General features: G+C 37.9%; 1 protein-coding gene across 1 annotated transcript in view; it reads right to left on the reverse strand.

Annotated features, from left to right (window-relative positions):
* The window catches only part of LOC111142313 (myosin binding protein C, slow type), a 70,697-nt gene that overhangs the window by 17,028 nt on the left and 32,201 nt on the right, over positions 1 to 21,468 (reverse strand). Inside the window, exons 14-22 of the mRNA XM_022495362.1 lie at positions 21,089 to 21,251; positions 20,037 to 20,143; positions 19,573 to 19,706; positions 9,533 to 9,692; positions 8,100 to 8,204; positions 7,139 to 7,327; positions 5,866 to 6,000; positions 2,656 to 2,709; positions 1,517 to 1,684 (exon numbers count right to left, since the gene is read on the reverse strand). Coding sequence (XP_022351070.1) covers positions 1,517 to 1,684; positions 2,656 to 2,709; positions 5,866 to 6,000; positions 7,139 to 7,327; positions 8,100 to 8,204; positions 9,533 to 9,692; positions 19,573 to 19,706; positions 20,037 to 20,143; positions 21,089 to 21,251 — 1,215 coding nt within the window. The remainder of the gene's footprint in view (positions 1 to 1,516; positions 1,685 to 2,655; positions 2,710 to 5,865; positions 6,001 to 7,138; positions 7,328 to 8,099; positions 8,205 to 9,532; positions 9,693 to 19,572; positions 19,707 to 20,036; positions 20,144 to 21,088; positions 21,252 to 21,468) is intronic.

Consider the following 21,468-nt stretch of genomic DNA (forward strand, 5'->3'; position numbering starts at 1 on the left):
ACTATTTCAATTAACTTTTCACACTCTGTTACATTAAAAACCATTGGTCTAGCTTACATTTTTTTTTAATTTTATTATTTTATTTTTTTTTAAGATTTTATTTATTTATTTGACAGACAGAGATCACAAGTAGGCAGAGAGGCAGGCAGAGAGAGAGGGAGAAGCAGGCTCCCCACTGAGCAGACAGCCCAATGCGGGGCTCGATCCCAGGACCCCAGGATCATGACCTGAGCCGAAGGCAGATGCTTAACTGACTGAGCCACCCAGTTGGCCCACCTTGGCATGTACTTGATGAAGCATAAAAATTATTAATTTATTAAGCCTTGGTCCTCAAGGACACATTTTTCCTATGTTTATGTAGCAATGAAATGCAAAAGATGTACAGAGGCCTTACACTGCATATTGCAGTGCAGTGGTTGTCTCTAGAATAGCACTTGTGCAACTGAGTAAGAGGCTGAGCTAGTGACCTTTCTCAGAAAATTCTATTTTTACTTGAAAAAATGACTGCTATTTGGCAGGCATTTTGTAGAAAATGAAAGCAATGAGCCTATCACTTCAAATAAAACAACTTACAGTATTTGTTGTCAATGTTTCAGTGAAAAACTAGAATTTTGGAAAACTTATATCCACCCCCATAGACTTAACTGCTCTCAACACTTATAACTGTTCTCATTAAATAGGCAGTGATATTAATGGATGTAATTTTTTGATATTGAATAATGGAATGTGTCAGCATCTGGAAGATCTACATAATTTGGTGAAGCAATATTTCCCAAATGACAAATACATGTTAAAAACATGCATCAGTACAATGTATATTAAAAATGTAAGCTAGGGGCAGCTGGGTGGCTCAGTGGGTTGGGCTCAGGTCATGATCCTGGGGTCCTGGGATCGAGTTCCACTTTGTTCTCTCTCCCTCTACCCCTCCCCCTGCTCATGCTATCTCTCTCGCTCTCTCCATCTCTCAAATAAATAAATAAAATCTTAAAAAAAAAACATGCCAAGGCAAAGCTGGCTTTTTTACTTTAACTACGAGTTCAAGGTGGTGAGGAAGACAGAAATAACTAGCAGAGTTTGGTGGCACTGACTGGGTCTGTGCTGACCCATCCTTTGTGCACCACCAGTGCAGATGTCAAACACTGAAAAGGGCAACTAATGTGTTCATTTCATTATGAAGATGGTTCTGGCCTTGCAGACCCGTCGGAGCCATGTTGTTGCTGTCTGTTTGCCCTGCTGCATTCATGCTCCCTCTCTTTAGTGGAAATCGGCAGCTCAGTCAGAGTTGGCTCATGGAATCTGGCGAGGTTAACTAACTGGTCCTTGTACCGAGGTGCAAACCCTGACCTCACACTGGTGGAAAGGAGATGTTTTGTTCATTCCTAACTTCCAGAGGGGCACTGACTATATATCAAAGGAGTGATAGCAAAATAGAAAGATTTGAGAAAAAAGGGGATTAGAACATAAAACCAAATGATGTTGGAAATGGGGACAAAATTCTAAAAATCTTGCCACCTACCTATGATTTCCTTCACCAGAATGGGCTGGGAGTAGTACTTGGGCTCGCTGGCGCCTGCAGCGTTCACAGCCTTCACACGCACAAAGATCTTTGCATCCGTAGGCAGACCTGTGATGGTGAACTTGGTCTTGTCAATCAAATCTGTGTTTGCAACTATCCAATCTTCAGCTAAAACCCATGAAAGAGAAAGAAAACAAGGAGAAATGGTATTTAGTGAAAGAAATCACCCTAACTGGTACAGTCGGCTCCAAACTAGCATTTGACTCATAATTAAATCAGTTGGAGGAAATACGATTTTGGTCTGGAGTCATACTACATGGGTGAGCATTTTTCATATTTAAATGAAAAATGGTCTCGAATGGCTAAATGTAAATGACAGGAAGAAGGATAATCAGATCCTGCTATTTCTGAAAAACCTCTTATTCAAGATACCATGATACTAGAGTATCCTGAATTCTTGGGGACAGTTACTGTGATTCAGGAAATTAAAGTGATACTGGAGTATCCCGAATCACAGTAACTGTCCCCAAGAATTTTGTAGCAGTTCTATTCCAATTCGGTTTTATAAGGATTGACATAATCATGACATTTAGCCACCTATACATGTTAAACTTTGGAAAAGGAAAATGCTGTTCTTATGAATGAGAGACACAGACCTTTATGGTCACATAATTTCTCTGTTTCATCTTAGCTGGTTTTTTATTATGAGGCACTAATATGGGCCCAGGGAGTCTGATCATGCTCCCATTTATGAAGACAAGAAGCTAATATCCGTGGTAAAAAGGAAACACAGCTTGGGTGGGAGCCAAGACCTCTTAAGGAATTGGCATTCTTCTTTTTACCTTGATCAAAAATGTTGATATTTTTACAAGGTTTTGGTAAGCTTTGTCTATAACATCAAGAGAAGGGTTTGCAAATATTTCAACTTCTAAAGGTTTGTATGCATTATGCCCTCAGTGGGGGGGAAGGGGGAGAAAGCTTGTATTCCACATTATTAATTCACTGCCCACCCACTCCCTTGATCTCGAGGGGCTTTTTTGTGTGTGGGTGGTAGGTGTACTTCATGCTTGGTCATGGAACATTCCCAGAAACGTTTATCATAAGTAAAAAAGTTTGAAAGCTTTCATAGAATACTTTACCTGGTAGATCATATGCAGCCTCCCCATTTTCATCAGACTGTTTTGCTGATGTACCTTTGAGAATCCGTCATTAAAATTAATTAAAGACACCCACTTTCACACCAGAAGAATATCGTATCAGTAGTCAGCATTCTCTGTTAGTAAAGTATGCAAAGTATGCAAAGATATTTGTCTTCAGAGCAGTGACAAGAGACCAAACACATTAGGGAGGGGGGAGTTCCTCAGGAGAGCCACAGCCTGCTCTGTTCAGACTGCGGTTTTCATCCTGAGGCACCTGCCACAGAGAAGAGGAGGAGAAAAGAGGCTGGGCACTTCCAGCTGTGGGAACAAGAGGTAGAGAGGAACAAAGCAAGACCCTGAAGAGAAAAGAGGAGCAGGTCTTGGACTCCACAGAGGAGCAGCACACAGTGGACCAGTCTATCCTTTGACCTGTTCCTGCCCCCTCAGCCTGGGAGGGTCCTCCCAGGTACCCAGGGAACATAGTGCTCCCACCAGGGTGTTCAGTCATCACAGGCTGGGAGTGAGGGCACTTATGATAAAGCCAGCCCTGTCTTCCCAGCAGCTCTGGAGGCAGCCCCCCCTGTTGCCATGGCAACGAGTTCTGCAGTCAAGAAAACAAATTGAGTCTGCCTGGGTCCCTGAGTTTCACATGGGGTGGAGGGAATGTAGCTGGCTCCTGGACTGGTTGTGAGTACACCCCACTGGTTTGGGATGATGCCTTTCTAGTTTCTCAGGAGAGGAGCAGGGGATTGGAAGCCCATGGAACCTTCTCCTCTCTCTGATTCCATCCCTTCTGGGAGTATCAGGGAGAAGGAACAGGGAGACAGAATATCCTGGTGGCTGCAAGGGCATATGGATTGATAAAAATTTAAAAATTTCAATAGGACATCAAAAAAGAGATACATCTTTAAGCCAGTGGTCAGATTGGGAGCTACTGTGCTGGTATTTTCGTAGTGAAGAGACAGTTGATGAGGAAGTGAAAATAGGAGACAGAAAATGTGCTCGAAAGAGTAAAGACCTAGTAAAGGAGAAATTTCAAGAGAAAACAGGATGAAACAAGATCAGAGGGGAACAAAAAATAGCCCATCCCTTCACATCTGAACCACTTTTATTGAGGAAAATGAGAGGAAGAAAATGGTGTCGGAGGGATGGGGAAGGAATACGAAAGTTACTTGATACACGAGGAGAATTTTTAAGAAAGAAAAGAAAGAGCTAGTGTGAAGGAAGACAACAAAGAAGAGTAATGTGCTGCAGGCATTAAAAAAACAAAAAACCAAAACCCCAAAAACAAGAGAAAGGCAGACTCAAAACCAACACACGATCTTATAAAAGAACGAATTTTCTTACAGAATAAAACCTGACATATCTAAAAGCATTAAACACTACAGAAAATTAGTCTGGAGGACAACAGCCATTAAAAAGAATGAAGAATAGGGCAGCCACATAAAGAAAGAAAAGACCGCAAGAAGAAAGATATACACGTTATGAAAGAACTTCCATAGAAAGCTAATTCCAAAATGTTATGTGGCAAAATAGATACATAATAATGACTGTGTACATATATATATGTATAAATGCATATACATATATATCTACACAGACCACACACAAAATTATGTAAAATACACTTCGTTGTATTTTATCTAAGGTGGGTAACATCAAAATGACAGCCATCTATCATTTTGCTGTATCTTCTTACTTTTTAAACCTATCAGAAAGAAAAGAGTAAAGAATTTGCTCTGTTTCATACGTACACAAATGTTCGTGCTCAGCAGCCACATCACATGTAAGATTGGGAGATTTTGCTGCTGGGGTGATATAAATAAGAGTGGATTACTCAGGATTTTTTGAAATGGGGGGGAGGAGGTATGGAATGGGAATAAAATTTATTTTGAAGCACTCAAGAATATACCTGTTGCATTAGTGACACTACCCCACTCCCACACGGGGATACCTGGGAACTTTCTCATAATGTCCCCACTAGTTTTGGTTAGTGGCTTTCTAAGCCCTGCAGAAATCAAGCAGAGTGTTCTGGGAGCCAAGCAAATGAAAATGGAACTGTTCCCCGGATGCCTTGCCCCTCCCCCACCCCCTTTCTTGTTCCCTCGCAACCACAACAGACACCAATGGTGGTCATTTCAAGGGATGTCCCGATCCAGGGGCCTGGGATTTCCTTTTCAGCAGTTGTTTCTTCATATGAAGTTTCTTTTCCATAGAGGTTTTCCTCCTGGAAAGGTGCTTTATGTTCACATTCCTGATTTCTCAAATGTGCTCTGTAGCTTCTCTCCTTCACGTAAGATCCATGTTAAAGTTTGGGATCCAAAGAGTTTCCTCAGAGGTTGTCTTGGCCTATCATTTATAGAGATAGGAACACGCTTCCCGGGTGGACTATTTATCTACCTCCCGTCATCTAGAGTGGAACCTGAGTTCAAACTGGGGCAGTTTTATTCGTCAATTTTCAAATCATGTCAAGCAGGAAATCAAAAAACACAAGATGCTTTCAGTGAACTTCACATCATTTTTGGTTTTAGGTACACTCTGGCCCATATTTTCTTGTGTCATTTCTCTTTTTCTATCAACATTTTGGGGGGGGTGCTGTTTCTCTTCTCCTCTTAAATTTAAGTGATTAAATTTCCCATACAGAGACAAGTTCTGTCACATGTCAAATCTATTGAATACACTCTCTGGGGTTTAATGCTGCTTCCTCTAAGCACTGAAAGATATCCTTAATTCTTCTTCTTCTTTTTTTTTTTTAGGAAGATAGGAGATGATCACCAACTAGCCAAATATAATCTCTTTTTATTACGCAGAAATAGGCAACACTTTTGATAGCTGACCTCTGCTTAGTATAGGGTTTAGAATTCTAACTTGCTTCACCCCAACTAGACTTTTATTTTGCTTAGTACAATTTTAACCCTCAAATTCAAGAAGTGGAAATCCCTGAAGTTTTGTCAGACTCCCTTACTCCTACGTCTTAGACCTATCATGTTGTCTGATCTGGTAGACTAGCTAGGATACTTTTGAGATCTCCATTTGTTAGCATCGAGTACCAAAGAAGGGCTAAGTTTTTATCCACGTTAGAAGGATGACCTGTACCCATTGTCATTTTCTGCGGAAGGAGATTTCCCAAGAATGAACACCAAAAGAAAGGGGAGGAGTGTATCTCACCCATTGATGATGGTATTCATTTTAACTACCAGTTGTACTTACTTCCTTCAAAGCAATACTCTAGCACATAGCCATCTAAACCCGCCGCACCAATCTGGTCTGGGGGCCGCCACTTCATTGTGACAGTGTTGTCAGTTACAGAGTCAACAGTCAGAAGGGTAGGAGGGCTGGTTACAGCTTCAGAGATTAAAAAAGAGAGAGAGAGAGAGAGAGAGAGAGAGAGAGAAACAGAAGACATTAACTATGGTGTTACAGCATAAGCTGTAATAAAATGAACTAGGATACAAAAAAGTATGTACACAGAAGGCCCATCCATGTCTTAATAAAATTCAGTGAAGACTCCTCAAGCCTATACTGTGTGGAAGGCAAAGATTCGCCAGGCATAGAATTTTTTGAAATGCTGCCACACTTTCCCTCTAGTTTGGATTGGCGAGGGAGGCTGGGAGGCCCAAGGAAGTTGAAAAAAGTCAAATGAGATCTAATAACCCAGAGTAAATTTCCCAGAACCTTCTAACTTTAAAGTGCAAACTCTTGCACTAAATCTCCTTTCCATTGAAAGAAGGACTTCACTACCATAAAAGAGTGCGGACATCTTCTCTTGGTTTATTTGTCTTTAAAGAACTGACTTTGGGGCACCTGGGTGGCTCAGTGGGTTAAGCCTCTGCTTTCGGCTAGGGTCATGGTCTCAGGGTCCTGGGATCGAGCCCCTCATCGAGCCCCGCATCGAGCCCCACATCGAACTCTCTGCTCAGCAGGGTGCCTGCTCCCCCCCCCTCCCCCCGCCTCTGCCTGCTGCTCTGCCTTCTTGTCATCTCTCTCTCTCTGTCAAATAAATGAATACAAACTTAAAAAATAAAAAATAAAAAATAAAGAACTGAATTTGGATCAATAGATAACATTTAAGGTGTGTTCGTAAAGCAAAGAGATTAGTTTTCAAGTGTGCTTTGTTGAAGTGGTCTCTGTTTTAGTTACAATGCTTACACCTAGGTGCTGGGTTATACCTTCAGGACACATGGGGAGTGGTCCTGTGTCATTGGGCTCAGATAAGTGCCTGAAGAGGAAAGCAGCCTCCAGAGCCACCTATGGCTCTCACTGGAATTCTGGTAATAAATTCCAGGGTCTACATTATGAAGACATTCAACTCTACCAAAGCTGTTTTTCAGTTTCTTAGAAAATTGTCCCTAACTACCTCCAACCTTCTGCTCACCCACCACTCTAAGAAGCTTCCAGGTGTGCTCCATTTAGAGGTTGGAAGGGAGCAGTCACAAGCCAGGGCAGTGATCTGCATGAAAGAGGCGCATCTCTCTTGACTTACCCAAAGGAACAAAAGGCTTGGAGGGCATACTGGGCTTGGAGATGCCAATGGCATTGACCGCAAAGATGCGGACCTCATAGGCCACACCTTCAATCATCTTCTTGGGCTCAAAAGTTGTTTCTTTGCAGAGATCAAAATTTAGCCTCATCCATCTGGAGCTTTGTTTCTTCTTCCTCTCAATAAAGTATCCTGCAGGTGACACAAAGTGGAAATTGAGGTTTTTCCATGGTCTCCAAAATTAAACTTTGTCAGGTGTTAGAATTCTTAAAATTTCTCATATTCTCAGCACTTAAGTGAAGTAATCAGGTGTGCATATATTTTGTTGTTTGAGAGAGATTATAGGGAATATAAACATTAATGTTATAGGACCTGGATAAAAAGAATATAATATTAAAATATTAAAAATAATACAATAAAATTGTATAAGAAGAGAAGAAAGAAAAATGAATCACAGATATGTAAACTGTAGAAACTTATACCATTCCTATAGTTGAATAATAGATTTGGCTCCGAGTCCCAAGAGTGTAGGTAAGAAGAGGGAAATGACCAGTTTTATGAGTTTCAAGTAGAAAAAATTCTTGTTCCATAGGGGAAGCAAATTCTTCTAAGTATTTATCTCTAAAAGAAATTTCTTCATAGACATAGTTCTATGGAAGTAGACATTTACTGACTAGGACAATTTAAAGTTAGACTTATAGATGATGCAAAATTGGATATTAAATGTAAATGTCAAACAAAAAAAGAATAGGCAGTCAGATAATATTAGAGTTATCAGAGTTATTTAAATTGCAAGTACTTACAGAGAATTCCAACATATATTTCAATTTGAATGGATATTTAAAGTCACAGTATGATAGGTTTTCTTCTAAATGCAGTTTTTAAAAAGGCGCTCTATACTAATCAGCATAAAAAGGATTCCAACTCCACTGGCAGTTCCACGGACAGACTAACACGTAGTTACCTAAGATTGGGGACCCTCCATCATAGGCAGGAGGCTCCCAGTTCATGATGCACCAGTCATCTCCCACCTCTGTCACATTTGGTGCCACTGGAGGGTCAGGGATATCTGTAGTAAGCAAAAGAAATGGAGTAAATAGACTAGAATAAAAAAATAAAATAAAGTAAGCATATATGAGAGCACAAAGAAAAATGTCACTTGGAAAAAGGATTTTTGGTGATAATCATTGAAGCATTTTTTTTCTGAATAATTTTCCATTCTTACTGAAATGTACATAGTAACTAATTTAGGCAAAAAGTCACAGTCCATGTGGGATAAGGGATGATGGGCCCAATAAAGATAAAAATAATAATGAATTCAAGTTCTTTGGTGTTACAACATTAGAGAATAAGCCCCATATGGAACTCAAGACACTTGTTCTTTACCTTGAAAATGGTAACCAAGAAATTACTGCATAAATATCAGATGTGATTTTGTTTTGTGTTTTGTTTTTTTTTTTAAATACAAGGTGAACTTTCAGCAGAACTGAATCAAGGACTATTGTTATAAATCAGTTGGAAGAATAAAGATGTTGACTGGTAGAAATCCAAGTCAAAAATGGCAAGTTACCATGTCCTGTTATCATAGTTCAGTGCCTGATAAAGTGACCTTAGTTTCTGGTCCATTTGAAATATATTTCTTAAGGGAAAAATAAAGTGAGATGAAGAGACCATGAAAACTTGGACCATCAATAATCCACTGGACTCATTTTACCTGGTTTCAAACTTGTACTTAGAAGGTCATCTAAGGACTGATACAGATCTTACTCTTCTACAATGATTGTGATGTTGGAAATTGTTTAGCAATTGTATTTCAGTGAGTTTAGAGGGCACCGAAAGGGAATACAACTGTGAAAAGCTAATGACCAGCAGCCCCAAATGATTAACCTTAGTTATGCATTTATACAATTGGATCTAGGCAAGAAAAAAGAAGAGAAAAAGAAGGGAAGGGAGAGAAGGGAAGGAAATTTCAAAGATTTTTATTTATTTATTTATTTATTTTCATTTGAGAGAGAGACAGAGAAAGCAATAAGCAGAGGGAGAGGGAGAGGGAGAAGCAGACTCCTTCTGCTGGGAGCCTGATATGGGGAGCCTGATGTGGAGCTTGATCCCAGGACCTTGGATCATGACCTGAGCCAAAGGCAGAAGTATAACCATCTGACCCAGCCAGGTGCCTTGGGAAGGATATTTTTAAAAAAGGAAAGGAAAGAAAAGAGAAGGCAAGGAAAGAAAAGAAGTGGCAAAGATAGAAAAATGGTGATTTATAAAATATAGCTATACTGTGTTTTCCTTTGCTGGCTACCCAGAAGAGCTAAGAGAACCAAGAGCTGCCCAAGTCTACTCTCTCTATGGACATGTCGACTTGATTCTAGATGTTTGTTGACCCAGAGCACTTACCCACAACTTTAATTTTGATGCTTGCATGTGCTTCCCCAGCTTCATTTTTCAGATTTATGTGGTAAACACCAGAATCATCTCTTTCAGCAACATCAATGACCAGAGTGCTGCTGTCAGGGTAAGATTCTGCTCTTATCCGGCCACTGCCCTCCGTAATAGCCTAAGAAGGAGAGAAACAAAATATGGCATGACCTATATGACAAGGACTACTCCAGAATGCCTTAGAACTTAAGCTGGATGTGGTGCTAATGCCTAAAATACATGTTCTTAGTGTGATCCTCCACCAATTCTAAGGACAAAGGTATTAACATTCCATATTACACAGCAGGAAGCTGTGGGATTTGTCTCAAAAGCCCACTAACCATGAACTCACCAAAGAAAAATTTGGAGGACAAAAATATGACTGTAGAACTGTTATTTTAGGAGAGGAGTCTCTTTGGACGTGAAATTAGAACATTTAAATTCATATCAGGAACTAATCATGATTTGCTTATTTCCTTATAGGTCTTGAAAATTTAGAAATACCGAAAAGGGTTGAAGAAGACCACAATGCCTATTTTCCATACAAGTTGTTGAGTATTGATTTTTCCCTTCTAACAGGACATGAAAGAATGAATATCTAATTCCTTAAGTAAAGACAGGATAGGTTGGGCCTTCCATTATATTTTCTTTCTTTTTTTTCCTCCTCCTCCTCCTTCTTCTCCTCCTTTTCTTCTCCTTCACTTCTTTCCTTCTTTCTTTCTTAAACCAGAAATTTAAAACAGCATTCCAATTTTCTGATTCCTAGGTCATCTTCCTACATGACAATGAACAGCCAGTATACAAAGAGAAAACACAGAGATGGTCAAGGTAATTTAGAAACTGGGTAATTTTCTAATAACGATTAAATTAACTCTTTACTCTTTTGGGTTTGGATTAGGACTCACACGTCTTCAATAACAAAAGACTGTGACAACAATAAAAATACCTGCAATAGGTTATAGTTTTCATAATTCTTCTGTTTTATAATTGAAAGAAGATGTGGTATATATATATATATATATATATATATATATATATATATATATACATACAATGGAATACTATGCAGCCATCAAAAGAAATGCAATCTTGTCATTTGCAACGATGTGGATGGAACTAGAGGGTATTATGTTGAGCAAAATAAGTCAATCTGAGAAAGACAATGATCATATGCTCTCCCTGATATAAGGAATTTGAGAGGAAAAGTGGGAGGCTTGGTGGGTAGGGAAGGAAAAAATGAAACAAGATGGGATCAGGAGGGAGACAAAACATAAGAGACTCTTAACAAACAAACTGAGGTCTGCCAGGGGCAGGGGGGTAGGGAGAGGGTGGTGGGGTTATGGACATTGGGGAGGGTATGTGCTATGGTGAGTGCTGTGAAGTGTGTAAGCCTGACAATTCACAGACCTGTACCCCTGGGGCTAATAATACATTATATGTTAATAAAAAAAAAATTAAAAAAAAAAGAAAGTTTCCTCACATTAGCTAAATTCTAATTTTAAGATTATAGAAGATGTTCTGCTTTCTTTTTAACGTGAAAAGAAAAACACTTATTTAGGCTGGTGTTATATTATCTTCTTTAGTTTTCTACATTTTGTCTGCTTGTCTATTGTGCTATCATTTACATAGAGTACCATTCACACACTTTTTAGACATAGAGTTCTATGAATTTTTATAAACTTGTGTGATTGTGCAACCACCACCACAATCAAAATACAGACCACTTCTCTGGCCCCCAGTGGTATCCCCATGGTCCTTCACAGTCAACTCACTCACTCGACACTGGTCCCTGGCAACCACCAATCTGTTACTTGTCTTTCTAGTTTTCCTTTTTCTGTAATGTCATATAAAGGACTGAAACCATATGCAGTCTTTTGGATCTGTCATCTTTAACTTAGCATGATGCTCTTTAGATGCATCCATGTTACTACATGTTTTATTAGTACCTTCCTTTTCACTGTTGAGTAGTATCCGAGTGTATATTCCATGTACAGTTGGTGTATGCATGTACAAACTCTATGTTTGTACAACTGGACTTTTCGGTTGTTTCCAACTTTTGACAATTAAAATTAAAGATGTTATAAACATTCATGTACAAGTTTTTGTACAGACACATGTCTTCATTTCTCTAGGGTAAATACCTAGGAATTTTGTTGTGGAGTTTTATGGCAAGTGCATGTTTTCCTTTATAAAAACTACCAAACTGTTTTCCAAAGTGGGTGTACTAGTTTGCCTTTCCACCAGTGATATATGAGTCCTTAGTTGTTACATATCCTTATAAAGATTTGGTATTGTTAGTTTTTAGAAATATTTTTGTTGCTATTCAGCTTCTTTCATTCAGCATAATTATTCATCTAAGTTGTTGTATACATCAATAATTCATTCCTTTTTATTGCTAGTAGTATCCATTGTGTGAATATCCTGTAATCTGTTTATCCATTCATCTACTGATGGACATTTGTGTTGTTTGCAGTTTCTGGATATTATATATAAGGCTACTGGGGCCCCTGGTTGGTGTAGTTGGTTAAGTATCTGCCTGGTCCTGGGATCGAGCCTTCTTCCTTTCCCCTCTTCTTCCTTTTCCCCTCTCCCTCTGCTGCTCCTCTGCTTGTGCTCACTTCTCTCTCTCTCTGTGTCAAATAAATAAGTAAAACCTTTTAAAAAATTTTAAATAAGGCCACTATGACCATTTGTGACAGTTTTTTTATAGGTTACATTGAATTTTCTACATCTATGATTATATCATCTATAATAACAATAAGTAAAGTTTTATTTTTCCCTTTCCAATATGAGTATCTGTTATTTCTTTTTCTTGCCTGATTGCCCTGTCTAGAACTTCTATTATAATGTTGAATAGAAGTTGTGAGATGGGGGGCACCTGGGTAGCTCAGTTGATCAAGCAGCTGCCTTCAGTTTGGGTCATGATCTCAGGGTCCTGGGATTGAGCCCCACCCCCCTGTCTCCCTATCCCATTTGTGTTCTCTCTCTCAAATAAAATCTTAAATAAAAAAAGTTGTGAGGATGGACATCTCTCTTTTGCTGCTTATCTGAGGGGGGAAACATTCAATCTTTCACTATTAAGTAAAATGCCATTGTAGGATTTTCATAGATTTTTTTTTTTTTATCATGTTGAGGAAGTTCCTTTTACTTCCTAGTTTGCTGAGAGATATTTTTTAGGAATAGATTTTGGGTTTTGTCAAATGTTTTTCTTTATCTATGAGATGACCATGCTTACTTTTTTTTTGCTGGTTCGTTAATACAGTGAATTATATTAATTGATTTTCTTTTTTTAAAAAAGATTTTATTTATTTGTCAGAGAGAGAGCATGAGTACAAGCAGGGGGAATAGCAGGCAGAGGGAGAAGGAGGTTCCCCGCTGAGCATGGAGCCCAATGCGGAACTTGATCCCAGGACCCTGGATCATGACCTGAGCTGAAAGCAGATGCTTAACAAACTGAGCCATCCAAGCTTCCCTATATTAATTGATTTTCAAATGTGAAACCAATCTTTGCATTCCTGGGATAAAACCCAGTTGGTCATAATGTATTATTCCTTTTATATATTGTTGGATTTGATTTGCTAAATTCTATTTAGAATTTTTCATCTATGTTCATAAGTGATACTGGTTTATAGTCTCTTCTAATGCCTTTTCCTGGTTTTGCTATAAGGGAATAACTGGGCTTCAAAAATGAGTTGGGAAATACTCCTATTCTCTTTTCAATTTTCTGGAAGAGTTTATGTAGAATTGGTATTATTTTTTTCTTAAATCTTTGATAGAATTCTCCAATAAAGCCATCTAGGCCTGGAATTTTCTTTCTGAAAGGTTTTATCTACAAACTTCATTTCTTTAATTGATATGGGACTATTTAATACTGATTTAGTGGCATTCTGAAAAGTGGTATGCTCATAAACATTTTCTAATTTTCCTTGTGGTTCTTTTTTCTGATCCATGATTTATGCCAAAAAGTGTTAGTTTCCAAATATTTGAAAATTTTCCACATGTTATTGCTATTGATTTCTAATTAACCCCACTGTGATCAAAGAACATACTTTACATGACTTAAATACTTTTACATTTATTGAGACTTACTTATGGTCTATCTTGGAAATTTTCCATATGTAATTTTATTTATTTATTTATATTTTTAAAAGATTTTGTTTATTTATTTGACACAGAGAGAGAGAGAGAAAGCAAGAGCACAAGCAGGGAGAACAGCAGGCAGAGGGAGAAGCAGACTCTCTGCTGAGCAGGGAGTGCCCAATGTGACACTTGATCCCAGGACCCCAGGATCACAACCCCAGCCAAAGGCAGATGCTTAACGGACTGAGCCACCCAGGCACCCACCATATGTAATTTTAAAATAATGCCCATTCTGCATATGTCAGTGGAGTGTTCTATAAATGCTAATTAGATCAAGATGGTTGCCACTATTTTTCAAACCCAGAGTAGCCTTACTGATGGTCTGTCTACTTCTATCAACTACTGAGAGAAGAATATTGAAATCTCTAATTTATTTATTTTTCTTTGCAATTCTATTAACTTGTTATTTGTTTTCTACTTGTCTCATCTGTACTTTATGCCTCTTTTTCTGCCTTTTTTAAGATTAATTAAATATTTTTTGTGATTTTCATATTATGTCCTTTTTTGGCTTATTAACTATAACTTTTTATTATTTTAGTGGTTCCTTTAGGGCTTATGGTATACATGTTTTTCAGTCTACCTTCAGGTGATATTAAAATAGAATACCTCCCTTTCGACCCTCCTAATTCTTACCTTCCATTTCTCCCCTCTTGACCTTATGTTTCTATTGTCATAATTTTTACTTACATTTATGTTACAAACACTACAGCATATGGTTATTATTTTTAATGAGTCAATAATCTTTTTAAGAGATTTAAATAATAAGAAAAAAAACCTCTTATGTTTATCCATGTAGTTATCATTTCTGATGTTTTTTGTTCCTCTGTGAAATTGTTTCCATCTGGCATCATTTTCCTTCTGACTTAAGGACCTCTTTTTTTTTTTTTTTAAGATTTTATTTATTTATTTGACAGACAGAGATCACAAGTAGGTAGAGAGGCAGGCAGAGAGAGAGGAGGAAGCAGGCTCCCTGCTGAGCAGAGAGCCCTATGCGGGGCTTGATCCCAGTACCCAGGACCCTGGGATCATTACCTGAGCCGAAGGCAGAGGCTTTAACCCACGGAGCCACCCAGGCGCCCCTTAAGGACTTCTTTTAACATTCCTTGTTGTGCAGGTCTACCAGTGATGATATCTTTCAGCTTTTATATATCTGAAGACAATTTTATTTTGCCTTCATTTCTGAAAATTATTTTTTTTACTCAGTATAGAACTATAGACTGATAGGTTTCTTTTAGAATTTGTAGAATTTTTTAGAATTCAGGGGTGCCTGGGTGGCTTAGTCATTTATCATCTGCCTTTGGCTCAGGTCATGATCCCAGGATCCTGGGATTGAGTACCACATCAGGCTCCCTGCTAGGCAGGAAGCCTGCTTCTCCTTCTCCCCTTCACTGTGTTTCTTTCTGTAATATAAATAAATAAAAATCTTTAAAAAAAAAAAAAAGGAATTTTTTAGCATTCATAGAAATATAGGTTGATAGTTTTTTCCTTAAAGATGTTGCTCTACTGTTTTCTCACTTGCCTTGCTTCTAGAGACATCTGCTGTCACTGTTGTCTTTGTTTCTATACATTTAATGTGACTTTTTTCTCTGGTTACTTAAGTATTTTTTTCTTAATCAAGAATTTTGAGCAATTTGATTATAATGGGTCTTGATGTGGTTTTATTAATGTTCCTTGTACTTAGGTTTTAATGAGATTCCTGTACCTGAAATTTTAGTTTTTATCAAATTTGGAAAAATTTTGATCCTTATTTCTTTACATATTCTTCTGTCCTCTTTGGGAACTCACAATACACATTTATTTCCCTGCTTGAGATTGTCCCAAAGCTCAGTGATGTTCTTTTTTTTTTCCCACTAGAAAACAGAAACTCATTTTTTTTTTTATACTGAAATCAAAAGCAATAAAATAACAGCTTCTATGAAGTTTTTTTTTATACTGAAATCAAAAGCAATAAAATAACAGCTTCTATGAAGTTTTTTTTTTATACTGAAATCAAAAGTTTTAAGATTTTATTTATTTATTTGACAGACAGAGATCACAAGTAGGTAGAGAGGCAGGCAGAGAGAGAGGAGGAAGCAGGCTCCCTGCTGAGCAGAGAGCCCTATGCGGGGCTTGATCCCAGTACCCAGGACCCTGGGATCATTACCTGAGCCGAAGGCAGAGGCTTTAACCCACGGAGCCACCCAGGCGCCCCTTAAGGACTTCTTTTAACATTCCTTGTTGTGCAGGTCTACCAGTGATGATATCTTTCAGCTTTTATATATCTGAAGACAATTTTATTTTGCCTTCATTTCTGAAAATTATTTTTTTTACTCAGTATAGAACTATAGACTGATAGGTTTCTTTTAGAATTTGTAGAATTTTTTAGAATTCAGGGGTGCCTGGGTGGCTTAGTCATTTATCATCTGCCTTTGGCTCAGGTCATGATCCCAGGATCCTGGGATTGAGTACCACATCAGGCTCCCTGCTAGGCAGGAAGCCTGCTTCTCCTTCTCCCCTTCACTGTGTTTCTTTCTGTAATATAAATAAATAAAAATCTTTAAAAAAAAAAAAAAGGAATTTTTTAGCATTCATAGAAATATAGGTTGATAGTTTTTTCCTTAAAGATGTTGCTCTACTGTTTTCTCACTTGCCTTGCTTCTAGAGACATCTGCTGTCACTGTTGTCTTTGTTTCTATACATTTAATGTGACTTTTTTCTCTGGTTACTTAAGTATTTTTTTCTTAATCAAGAATTTTGAGCAATTTGATTATAATGGGTCTTGATGTGGTTTTATTAATGTTCCTTGTACTTAGGTTTTAATGAGATTCCTGTACCTGAAATTTTAGTTTTTATCAAATTTGGAAAAATTTTGATCCTTATTTCTTTACATATTCTTCTGTCCTCTTTGGGAACTCACAATACACATTTATTTCCCTGCTTGAGATTGTCCCAAAGCTCAGTGATGTTCTTTTTTTTTTCCCACTAGAAAACAGAAACTCATTTTTTTTTTTATACTGAAATCAAAAGCAATAAAATAACAGCTTCTATGAAGTTTTTTTTTATACTGAAATCAAAAGCAATAAAATAACAGCTTCTATGAAGTTTTTTTTTTATACTGAAATCAAAAGAAAACTCATTTTTTTTATTAAAAAATTATTGTTTTTAAAAATTTTTTATTGTTTTAAAAAAACTTTATTTATTTATTTGAGATAGAGAGAGAAAGCATGAGAGAGAGAGAGAGAGAGAGAGCAGGGTGGAGGGGCAGAGGGAGAGGGAGAAGCAGACTCCCCAGTGAGCAGAGAGCTCCGCATGGGGCTTGATCCCAGGACTCCTGGATCATGACCTGAGCTGAAAGTGGATGCTGAACCAAATGAGCCACCCAGGCACCCCTTCTTCTTCCTGTTCTTCTGTTTTGTTTTTTTTTTAAAGAAAGATAGAGTGGGGTTGAGGCGCAGAGGGAGGGAGAGAATCTTAAACAGCCTCCATGTCCAGATTGGAGCCTAACACAGGGCTCAAGATCATGACCCTGAGAATATGACCTGAGCTGAAATCAAGAGTCAGTTGCTTAACCAACTGAGCCAGCCAGATGCCCCAATAAATTACTTTTTGAAGCAGATTTAGACTCACTGCAAAACTGAGTGTAAAATATAGAGACTTCTCATAGATACCCTTCCCCACACATGCACAACCTCCTCCACAATTGACATCCCACATCAGAGTGGTATATTTGTTACAGCTGATGAACCTACATTGACACATCATTATCATTCAAAGTCTAAATTTACATTAGGGCTCACTCTTGTGTTTTACATTCTGTGGGTTTTGCCAAATCTATGATAGATGTCCATCATTATAATATCATATAGGATAGTTTCACTGCCTATAATATATTTCATAGGGAGCCAAAGAGTGACATTTGAACTAGTACTACTCCACCACTCCAACCTTATTTATTATTCTCCTCGTCATTCACTCTGATACAGAGTGGCTTTTTTTCACCTCCTTCAACTCCTGGCTTTTTTTCAACTCCTTTAACACATTAAGCTCATTTTCTCCTCTACTCTTGTCCCTTGCACTTGGAATGACTTTACCCAGAAATCTTTTTCCTTTGATCATCACATAATGGTTTCCTTGTTCTTCAGAAAGACTATGGTCATTTACCTCACAATCACTTGCTAATCATATTACTCTGTTTTTAAAAAAACCTTCATAACACTTATTACTATCCAAAGTGATTTTGTTCATTTACTTATTTAATAATTTATTGTCTGTTTCTCTTCCACTCCATTCTGTGATACCCATTAGAATGAAAAATGGGCCACAAGCAAAAGTATGAAATTGGACCATTTCTGACACCATCTACAAAAATAGACTCAAAATGAATGAAAGACCTAAATGTGAGATAGGAATCCATCAAAATCCTAGAGAACATAGGCAGCAACCTCTGTGACCTTGGCCGCAGCAACTTCTTGCTAGACATGTCTCCAAAGGCAAGGCAAACAAAGACGAAAATGAACTATTGAGATTTCATCAAGATAAAAAGCTTTTTGCACAGCAAAGGAAACAGTCGACAAAAACAAAAGACGAGGACAGAATGGGAGAACATATTTGCAAATGACATATCAGATAAAGGGCTAGTATCCAAAATCTAGAAAGAACTTATCAGACTTAATATCCAAAGAACAAATAATACAATTAAGAAATGGGCAGAAGACATGAACAGACATTTCTCCAAAGAAGACATATGAATGGCCAACAGATACATGAAAAAATGCTCCACATCACCTGGCATCAGGGAAATACAAATCAGAAGGACAATGAGATACCACTCACACCAGTCAGTATGGCTAAAATTAACAAGCCAAGAAACAACAGTTGTTGGCAAGGATGTGGAGAAAGGGGAACCCTCTCACACTGTTGGTGGGAATGCAAGCTGTTGCAGCCACTCTGGGAAACAGTATGGAAGTTCCTCAAGAGTTGAAAATAGAGCTAACCTATGACCCAGCAATTGCCTTACTGGGCATTTACCCCAAAGATACAGATGTAGTGATCCAAAGGGGCACCTTCACCCCAATGTTTATAGCAGCAATGTCCACAACAGCCAAACTATGGAAAGAGCCCAGTTCTCCATGAACAGATGAATGGATAAAGAAGATGTGGTGTAATATACAATGGAATACTACTTAGCCATCAAAAAATGAACTCTTGCCATTTGCAATGACATGGATGAAACCAGAGGGTATTATGGCAAGCGAAATAAGTCAATCAGAGAAAGACAATTATCATATGATCTCACTAATATGTGGAATTTAAGAAACACAACAGAAGATCATAGGGGAAGAGAGGGAAAGATAAAACAAGACAAAATCAGAGAGGGAGACAAACCATAAGAGACTCTTAACCATAGGAAATAAACTGAGGGTTGCTGGAAGGGAGGTGGATGGGGTAATGGGGTGATGGACATTAGGGGGCACAGGATGTAATGAGCACTGGGTATTATATAAGACCGATGAATCACTGACCTCTACCTCTGAAAATAATAATACATTATGTTAATTGAATTTAAATTTAAAAAGGAATTTTAAAAAAGAATGAAAAATGGTATCTTGTTCACTGTACATAAAAAGTTGCCTGGTGAAAAAACAAACAAACAACAACAAACACACACACAGACACAAACCTGCCTGGTCACATAGTAAATAGTTAGAAATATGAAAAGTAAATGAATGATGATTATATTTGCGTAAAAATTAGTCATCTTCCTTAATCAAAGGAATTATATCTCTACTGAACCCCTGTGTATATATTTGCTTTCTTCTTTCATCTAATTGAAAATGGGAAATGGGATCATCAGTGTTTGTGTGTGTGTGTGTGTGTGTGTGTGTGTAAGCAAAACAAACCTTATCTGCTCGGCTCCAAATGGCTTTGGGAGGTGGCTCTCCAGTGACAGGAATCTCAAGACGAAGCTTGCTTCCTGCAATTACTGTAACTGTATTGTCAGCATCAAGACCATCCAGGATGATCTTAGGAGGATCTAGAATATTAAACATAGCCTTTGTTATCAGACAATCATTTCTGTGTGAATATCTGGGCTAGTACTTTCCTAGTGGTAAACACTGGTAGTAACCAATATTTTATCTGGCTAAAAAGAATGTAAGAGGAGTCAAAGTAGTAGGTGCCGGGGACCTTGCAAAACAACTTCACTATAAGACTTCATAAGAATCAACTATTACGATTTATGACATACCAATTCATGCATTTTTTTCTTTAAATATCACAGTTTCGTATGTGTTATATTTCCAAGGTAAGCAAACAACAACAACAAAACATGAATATAAAACTCCGCAATGATTCATCTACTCACCAATAACATGAACTTTGGCAGGCAAAGTAACAGAGTAGGCATCTGGTGTAAATACATATTCACCTTCATCCTCAGTGAGAGCATTGGCTATCACTAGCTTGTGGATTCTAAGGAAACAAGAAAAACATTTCTAAGAATTTACAAAGATTTAGATGGTTTACCACCCAACTGAAGAGATACCTGGCCTTTATCTGATTAACTTGTTTAGTGCTAGCTGGAGAGAAAGATCAGGAAATCGAGAGAGAGAATATGAATGTGAAGGCTTAATTATCCTATTATTGACCTACACTGAATATTCATCTTGGAGTTTATGAAATTATCTGTATGAATACAACCTGCTTATCATGCATGCAAGAGTCCATTATTCTTGTCTCATCATATAGCTTTTAAAAAAGACTGAAATATAACATCTCACCAGTGCCACACTTTAAGATTTAAGAACTTACCAAGAATAATCTTGACCTTGGCTTTTTATCCCAAATCTAAAAGCAGTAGTTCTTAACTCTCTGGCAGGGGAGGCGGTCAGTGAATATCTGATGGACATCATGGATCCTCTCTCTAGAGAAAAGTGTGTATTTTTGTATACACAGACCTTGCTTTAGAGGATTCATGATCTCCTAGGATCCATAGATCCAAGGTTAAGAACTTTTGCCTTTTAAGATATTTGCTAGATTCCAGGGTATTATGTCCATCCCCAAAATTGTGGGAGGTCACATGACACTTATGAGTTAGGGACTGTTAATCCATTTTGATTCATTCCTTAACTAGGACTCAATATCAGTCCTTTAACCTCATGTTTAGATGGAAAGAATTGGTTAATGGCTTTTGAATAGACAAAGCACGAAGTCATGAGGTGCAGGTAAAGTTTCACTGGTAAGACAGGACGTAGAACAGAGAAATCACATGTTCTTGCTATTTGGAAGCAAAGAACCAGACACAGATCCTCTCTTTAGGACAACTCTCCAATCCTCCTCACCAAATATATAATTTAGGAAGTGAAGAGAGAGGATATGGAGACTAGCCCTCCCTTATGAGTCACCTGACTTGCTCACCTTCCCTTGTGAACAACCTTTAGACGGTCACTTTCCTGAACAGGTAGGCCATTTTTAGTCCATTTTCCTGTTATGTTTTCAGAGACTTCACACTTCAAGCAGATTTCTTTTCCAAGGTGTACAGTTTGATCAGTCAGAGGTGTCAAAACCTTCAGAGGTTTCACTACAGAAAAACAGATAATTATAGGTGCCAAACTCAAACTCCGGAGAGGCCAAGATGGTTTTCTTGTTTTGAAAATGAAAATGTGTTCCAGTGCAATTGATATGTTGGGGGCAACAGGAACATAACAAAAATTTTGTGTTTGATGATGCATGATTTGATTCATGAAAAAGAGAAAACAGCACCCAGCTGACTGAGCCAGGTAAGAACACACAAAATG

The sequence above is a fragment of the Enhydra lutris genome, unplaced genomic scaffold (genome assembly GCF_002288905.1).
Source record: "Enhydra lutris kenyoni isolate GAN:26980312 unplaced genomic scaffold, ASM228890v2 scaffoldscaffold7, whole genome shotgun sequence".
Lineage (NCBI taxonomy): Eukaryota > Metazoa > Chordata > Mammalia > Carnivora > Mustelidae > Enhydra > Enhydra lutris.